General features: G+C 38.3%; 1 protein-coding gene across 1 annotated transcript in view; it reads right to left on the reverse strand.

Moving 5' to 3' along the window:
- Positions 1 to 8,011, reverse strand: part of tmtc2b (transmembrane O-mannosyltransferase targeting cadherins 2b) — a 96,598-nt gene extending 88,587 nt beyond the window's left edge. The window contains exon 1 of the mRNA XM_077515926.1: positions 7,542 to 8,011. Within this exon, the coding sequence (XP_077372052.1) occupies positions 7,542 to 7,624 (83 nt within the window). The 5' untranslated portion in view covers positions 7,625 to 8,011. The remainder of the gene's footprint in view (positions 1 to 7,541) is intronic.
- Between the last annotated feature and the right edge of the window lie 267 nt (positions 8,012 to 8,278).

An 8,278-nucleotide genomic window follows, 5' to 3' on the forward strand; every position in this document is an offset into this window, starting at 1 on the left:
ATCACATAACCTTTCTGGAAGTTAGCAAGTTCTCTTTCATTTCATTCCTAATCAAGCATAATGGCATCTTGTTCCTTGCTACTATAACAGTGAGCTAAACTGTATTTGTAATCAACACGTAAAAGAGGAGGGGAAAATGCATTCTCATTAGCCCATCAAATTAGTTTGTTCACTTTCAAATCACAACAACAAAAATATTTCATACAAATTTTAGGCAAATGATTTGGTATTGTTAAATACTATAATTGAGAAAGGTCAGAAAACTAATTATTCTATTTGGTAGGACTATATGCGCAGTCATGCACATCAGTCTGTACAAATCAGACCTACTTTGGATTACTGGAAAAACTTTTGTTTTTCCACATAATTAATTTCATGAAAATAAGTCCCAACCATAATCCCCTAACCACTATGAAATTATGGCAAAGTACAGCATTTTAGAGAAAAAACATGCAGCACGTCCACAGCATAACTGTGGCAAATCTGTCATGTTTGTGAATTGTGGTTGGAGTACTATTAGCACACATGCATACAATGTACCCTGGTACAGTCATGTTCATTTTACCAAAGAAATCATAATTCATACTCATTTCTAATTACAACATCATAATTAAAATAACTGCCCATTTTGAGTTTACTTGATCATTCCGACGTGCTGCTTAATTTCCAAATCAAATATATTATGTCACTGTACAAATATTTTTGTATTATGAACTAACAAAACACTAAGTGCATATGAGTAAATATTTTCATAGATGTAGAACATCACTAAAAAAAAAAAGCCCAAATCCTAAAAATATACACACATTCACCCGTTTTCTTTTCTTCTGTATCTCCTTACCAAAAGGAACCGAATACAACGTCCAAACATTTTTATGATAGTACAGGAGAGCTTAACTAATATATGTGAACATGATGACTGTGTAGAAGAAAAAGGACCATTGTACTGTGTGTATCGTCAGTGTTTCCCTATTGACCTGTCTATGAACTAACTCCATGTAAAATGCCAAATCCTTATAGAATTTGCTAAATGCCATAGGTCATGATAAAATTAAAAAATAAACAAACATATGGAAAGGTCCGTATTAATTTAAGTAATTTTGAGGTTTTTCTGCCAAACTGTCTTACCTTGTATTTGCAGGGAGAATGAATGTGACCATTTTTTTTACCCTTGTAACAAATTTATTGGCAAACGGAGCTTAGGAAAATGGAGCTCCAATCTATTTGCGGTCCTAGTCTGAGTGAATCTTTCCAGGCTGATGTACGGAAAGATAATCACACCAGCAGTATTAATATATCGTAGAATCATCTATTACTGTGAAATGATTAGACCACACTAGATTGCCTCCCGTTTTTGAAATTATAAGGCAATTTGAAAGGAAATTTGTGAGCTCAATCAGAGTGAAAAATGTAAGGATGGATTTGACTGAGTTGCAGTTTGATACTCGTGCATCAGTCAGGCCACTTACCCTCATCTAAGTCCAAACGCACAAATATTCCTGTGATCTGTCCACATGTTAACTGAATTGTAGATCATTAAAAACTGCCGCCATGGTGAATACTGCATGGTCAAACTCAGAAATCAATATTAACACGTACAGTACCATAAGTGAGAAAACTATCAATGTCATTTCTGTACCTAAATAGATTTGATTTAGAGGAGTTATTCACTGTACATGTTGAGCTGAATATGTGTTTGAAATCACAACTGCATGAGTGCTGCATGATGTCTATGACATCTGAGACGTTTGATGTAGCCGTCCTGGTAAGAAAGCAATTAAATAAAGCTACCATGGATCTTTTGCTTCCTCTTCATCCACTTCAAACCCTTCCCTTCATGCTGCAGAAGGAAGAAAAACCACACAGGCCCATCTGTAGACAGACGCTGGATGATGAATCCGGAGGCCTGAAGGATTTGGGGGTATCCAGATGGATGCATAACAGACATAGAAGTGTGAGGGAGGAAGACAGACAGGTAGAGGCAGAGAGAGAGACAGGTAGAGAGACAGAGAGTTGGGGAGGGAGGGGGGGTGGAGAGAGACAGAGAGAGAGAGAGAGAGAGAGAGAGAGAGAGAGAGAGAGAGTGAGAGAGCGACAGTAATTACAGGGAGGAGAGAGAGAAATCCAGACCGGGAAAAATGAGGAGATGCTCAGACTGTTGGGTTGCCGCCCTTGGGCCCTCAACAGAACCACAACTCTAACCAACCCATCCTTCAGTATAGAGTTACAGACCACTGCCATGACACGAGGGGCCAAGGAAGGGGCAGCAAACGGGTGCAGACAAGAGTTTCGGGATTTGTCTATTCTAAGATGCATTGTCGAGCGGAAGGACTCTAAATCCATGAATACTAAATTGATGCTTCAAATGGACCGTGGTTTGTAACTCTGAGTTCATCATGAAAAAAGGGGAGCAGGTGGTAAAATTGGTTCTATATTAACTCATTCACTCCCACGACATTTTTGCTGTTTTACTGGATTTTGACTGATTTTGCAAGGCCTATAGAATATTGTGTCCTATTGCTATAAAAACATGGAATCTACATCTTCTTTCATCTGTTTCCATTTTGCATCAATTAGCATTAGAATATGGCTAAGTTTCATCGTTATTCACAAATCTGTTTAAAATAGTGGGGGAAAGAGCTTTTTGATCTCTTATACTCTGCTGCCATCTGCTGGCCGTTTTCGTAATAGCTACCATTACGTCAAGCGTTCTCATCAGTTCAAGAGGCTTCATCAAAGCCAAAACTTATGGTAATATTGAAAATAGAACATATTTATACGTCTTTGGGAGTAAATGAGTTAATCACCACCACAAATAAACAACAAGCAGAGTGGTCACCGTACAAAGTACTCTCCGTGTTATTTGCCACCATCAAGTGCAAGCCACTGTTAATGTGGACGTTCTGCTTCATCCAAACGTCACTTATCATAAAGCCAACGAAGTAAGGCCCTGCCTGACAACTGTCGGATTACTACACATGACCACCCTGGCTAAGCCTGCAACATTCACAACATCCTCATAACAGTTAAACCTCGCCACATCACATGGAAAAATGTGGAAGGTGTAGTTCATCACATCTATCATCAGTGCTTGACATGGAACTACAAGGAAATGTGAATGTGTGGCTTGACTCAGCGTATAAAATCAGGACAGAATGGACACAACATTATATCCCAATATTTGTCATTTTCATCTGAATAACAATATCTTTACACAGTATTTTTCTTTTAATAAATATAAATGTTCACTTATCTGAGTAAGTAGTTCAGCCCAACCAAACCCAACCGAACTGTGACAACTCTTACCGGCATATCATTTGTCTCGCGCAGCAATGACAAACGCAGATAACTGTGAGACCAAATGTAAATTACAGGACATATTGATCATCGATGCTTAGAATGCACCCCGTGACAGCTGCACTCCTCGCGGCTGGCTCAGCCGGTTGCTTTGCCTGACACGGCTGCTGGTGGACCAGCGCCTCTTTACACAGCGGCCCATCTCTGCTCAGCATAAGCACATTACAGAGGATAGAAGCTACAGGATTTCCCCATAAACCATAGAGGGTTATCGTACAGGAGACACTTTTATATTAAACTGTGATTGTTATATCGTACAGCTGCACCATATGATGGGCCTCTTGTTCATTCAATTAATGTTCTCTCAAACCACACCACAGTGTGTCGTCTGAACAAAACGAGGAAAATTGGTTCAAATCAGCAGATATATTTCACATTCCATACAGTAACCTTTTTCTACATCAATTACGTTGATTGATCAATATGGGTCTTGCTTTGCTGCCATGCATACAAGAGCTGTTGTGTGCCTCACAAAGCGCTGAAAGTGCACTACGAATATGACCTCAATGGTTTCAGCCACCTTTTATAAATTAGTGGGATTAAACACAATGAAAATAATCATTTATAATAAGGAAATTGTAAATTCACTGTAGTCTCCTTGAATTATGGTGGCTAATGGCATCTGTAAAAGGTGTTGATCTGTGGAATCATCTGGAAATTGCTCTGAAAAATTGTGACTCAATGCTGGAGTTTAAAAAAATGTTTAAAAGTAAAGTTCAAAAAAATTATCTATGTCAGACCAGTATATGAAAAATGTACATGTGAGTATGTGTAAGTGATCTGGATAGGTATTATGGTATATGTTTAGTAAATTTATGTATATATGTTTTTGGTAAATGTGAATATGTTAAGTGCACTTGTGTATATATATAACTTGGGTTATATATATCATTTATTATTTTATTATTATTTTTAATAATTAGTAAATTAAAATTGTATTAATAATGAAATAAGTTTAAATATATTTAGTAAAAGGGGTAGGACTAGATAAGTTTTTAACTTCTTCCTACTCCCTTTTGAACATGTAAGTTATGATTAATTGAATGATTATGTTATTGGGATTTTATTCTATTTTGATTGTTGTTGTTTTTTGTTTTATCTCTGCTGTTCATCTGTTTATATGTTCAAAAAATAATAAAAGGAAAGGAAACATCAGGCAAGACACTTGTGATGTTTTTCTAAGCAAAAGAACTGCAGAGCATAATTTAGACTTTGAATTTATTTAGCTTAGTATTAATCAATGGCTCATATTTAAGGGCACCTTGGAGATGCTGGGTTGTATTCTTCATTAGCAAACAGGCAATTATTGTCATTGTTGCCTACTTGACTGTAAAATATATTGCAGTCCTGAGCAGAAGTTCCTAAAAAAAAATTCTCTGGCGAAAGTTATCGCCTGAAATAATAGGACTGCTGCACCTCTTGATATGATACATTTACTCCTCCTCATTAAAAGCAAAGGCAGAGAATTCCATTTAAACCAGCGAGAAACAGCACCTAGCTAGTACCTGTTACCTTAGCAACCAGTGTCAAATATGGACATGCTTCCACCCGGCTGCCATCATTGAGGCGCCCTGCCACGAAAACCAAGGACAATGTTAAAAGGGGTTAACAGATTAACAAATTATCTTTGACACATCTGAATCTTTTTAGAGTTACATCTTTGATACTGCTTAAATGTGAAATGTTTTATACACAATTTTGAAATAAGAAATTTGCTTACATTACACTGACCTAATCGGATTTCTTCATATCAACCCAACTATTACCTGTGTGACTTTGTTCTCAAACACTCGTATCTTTAAACACTGCCATTACTGAGAAGAAACATAAAAGAGTCAAAATCTAATTTTGCATTACAGTACTACTATACTGAAATCAGGTGAGTTGATGATCAGCTGTTGATGTTGATGATCAATTTTAACTTTGATCAGAAGCTCAAAAGCCGGTGCACTGATTTCCTAATCAGAAGCAATTGAAGCGCTGCCTGTTTCTTCACTTAGGATTGCTGTATCAAAGTATCCATATTAGATTCCTCTGAATACAGATGAATTTTCCTCAACCTTGTACCTTTTTATGCCGTACAGTTCTATCTTGTATTATCTTGCTTGCCTTGCACGTGAATATGTCATCATTTCCCACATGCAGCCTTCTCCACGTCGACAGCTTACTTTGCCTCACCAAATCGCATCAGGCTTCCTCTCACACACGCACACCATTAGCAAGTTATATCACCGTGTGGGTCTGGGATATTTTTTTCTTTGACAAATTAGATATCTCTGACTCAGCCGCCTCTCCTTGCTGCTCTCTCACCACCAGCGGAGCCTGAAGGGACAGGAGACTGCTGCTAATTACGAGCCCGAGCGCAACATGTGCTGCTGCAAACAGATAGTGCTGGATGAAAGATAGGCTGCAAAGAACAACCCGTCAAACGTAAGAACACATCAAATAAAATAGTGAAAAATTCTTGGCTGGGATTGTAGGATTTGTGTCAGAAGCCTGCACTAGGTTGGATAGCAGCTCAGGTGGCAATAAATAACATCTCTCTACAGACTAATCAGGTCTTGGCGTGCTGTCTTACAGTAAAACTTTGAAGGCTGTTGGATCTCTCCAGCAGTCACCTTTACCCTCCCTCTCTGCTACCACTTTTGACGGCTTTATGGACATTCAACATCTGTCTTGAACAAGAGAGCCGTCCTCCTATGAAGTCTAAAATGCAAGTAGAGCAAATACACTACAGGGAAAGAAAAACTACACAAGCGAATAACTTGCCTTGGGACTTTTTTTTTTCTTGTTGCAGGAAGCACTCTATATACATAGCAGTTAGCACAGTTGTTAAGGAAACACGGCAGTTGTCGATGTGGAGGGGGTTAGTGTTCTGTTTATTCATTTAGTGATATCCTCTGGCTGTTTTTGAATAGTCATGGAACGCATGACAAAAATACACGGAAATGTTGATGCAAAGCTTTTTGAGCTAGAGGAAATAGAGATTCCATTAAAATACAATTTTTATGCTAAAACAAAAAAATACACGAGGAAATAATTTTCAAAATGTAAGGGTGAAAAAAAGATAATGTATTCTTTAAACAGTAAGGTAAAATGAAAGAGGAATATGCTCCAAATCTGTCAGACAATGAGGGCAACTCCTTCTCAGGTCACCCAAAAAAATGTCAACTGAATTTATGTCTCGGTAAGCCTGAGCAAATCCTGAATTTTCTCCCGTTTGTTTTTTGTGTTTGTGTTATCAGTTTCATCATTTTACATTTGAATTTTATATAGGGGCAATTGACATATTTCCAAATAAGCTAACATGTATGCTGGTTTTAGATATGTTTCCTGGAGAAAGTACATTGGAGCACATGCAAATGACATATAGCATGGTCTGTGCAGGCAAACTCAGAACCTCTCAAGTCGAGAGCATGTGCACCACTATCCAGCCTGTACAAATTATACAGTATGTCCCATAATTTTTCCAGAAAGTTGTAAAATTGTTTACCCCAGTCTCATTTTTTTTTTAAAAGAAAAAGTGAAGTACATTTACAGGAAAGCCTTCACATTTATTTCCAGTGTATGTTTGATAAAACTAATAAAAGCCGTTATATAATTAATCACTTTGTGTGAGCTATTAAAGAGCTTTAATGCAAAGCAGAGAACTCAGTCGAGAAGCCACTGACCTACATCAAAGTGTGCATGAGGAATAAATGAGCCTGAGGCAGTGACATCTACTCAGCCATCAAATATCAAATAGTGCTCTTTCCCCACCAAAAAAAAAAAAAATGGTTTCCAGTGAAGAGTGACAAGCCAGTCTATTTTAAGTTGATGGGGGGGGGAGTTGGAAATCAAAATGCTTAAATGTTCCAGCAGGCTGCACATTTGGACTGTATGGGACTTGTTCTGTGTAGTGATTTCTTCTCCAGAGATCAATTATCTCCACGCTGAGGAAATCTTAAAGCAACTCTGCTCTCTGGAGAATGTAATACAGAAAACATACGCATCACGCACGCTACCTACAACCCTCGTATTTTATTGGAACAAATGTGAAATTCTCACTAACATAGACAACACTATGGATAATAAAACATAAACTGTTAAAACTGAATGTTCCGTGAACTCAAACAGTCAGGGATAATGATGAATGAATCGCCTCGTAGTGAAGATGCAGTGTAGATGATGTGAGTGGCAAGTACCTGTCATCGTAGCAGAAATCTGCTCCGAGAGTGTTGACATACAGGACCAGAGCCACGCCACTGCACAGCAATTCTGCAAACATCTCTCTCTTCGTCTGGCACACACACGTGTCGTGGGTCCAACAATACAACTTGAGAGAAGAAGAATACTGCAAATTCCAAATGTGTGTTCCTTCCCTGTCACTGTCTTTGTCAGGATGTCTGTGCGAAAACAAGTCCGTTTCCCCCCATCCTCGCTTCAAGTGCACAAAGTGGACGTTCCACGGGTCGCGGCGTGTCTAACCCATGTTGGCTGAGAGGCGGAGAGCTCTTTATCCAGCTGGAAGTTCGCCAAGGAGAGGGGGGAAGAAATCATACACCAGCAACGTTTAGTCAATGTGTGACGAGTCTGACGACGCTACGGGTTCACACGCCTTCCCTTCCACAGGAGGATCAGCACTCTGATGCTGCGAGACCGCGGCTGGGTAGCCGCTGACCACTACTAAGTTAACAGTAATGGCAGTAGCAACTTCTGCTTGGACTTTCAAAATAAAGGTTATTATTAGAACTTCTTGTGAATTTTATTAGTCATGATATTACAGAGTATACAATTATTTAGATATGTAGCATTTGTATTGACGATCATTAGTAATCAAAAATATTTATTTTATAGGCGTTACCGCATACAGATTAGAAGCAATTGTATGCTTATATATATTTTTCCCTTTTAAATATATTGTTTTTATTTTTAAGACGTC

This window comes from Festucalex cinctus, chromosome 3 (genome assembly GCF_051991245.1).
Source record: "Festucalex cinctus isolate MCC-2025b chromosome 3, RoL_Fcin_1.0, whole genome shotgun sequence".
NCBI lineage: Eukaryota > Metazoa > Chordata > Actinopteri > Syngnathiformes > Syngnathidae > Festucalex > Festucalex cinctus.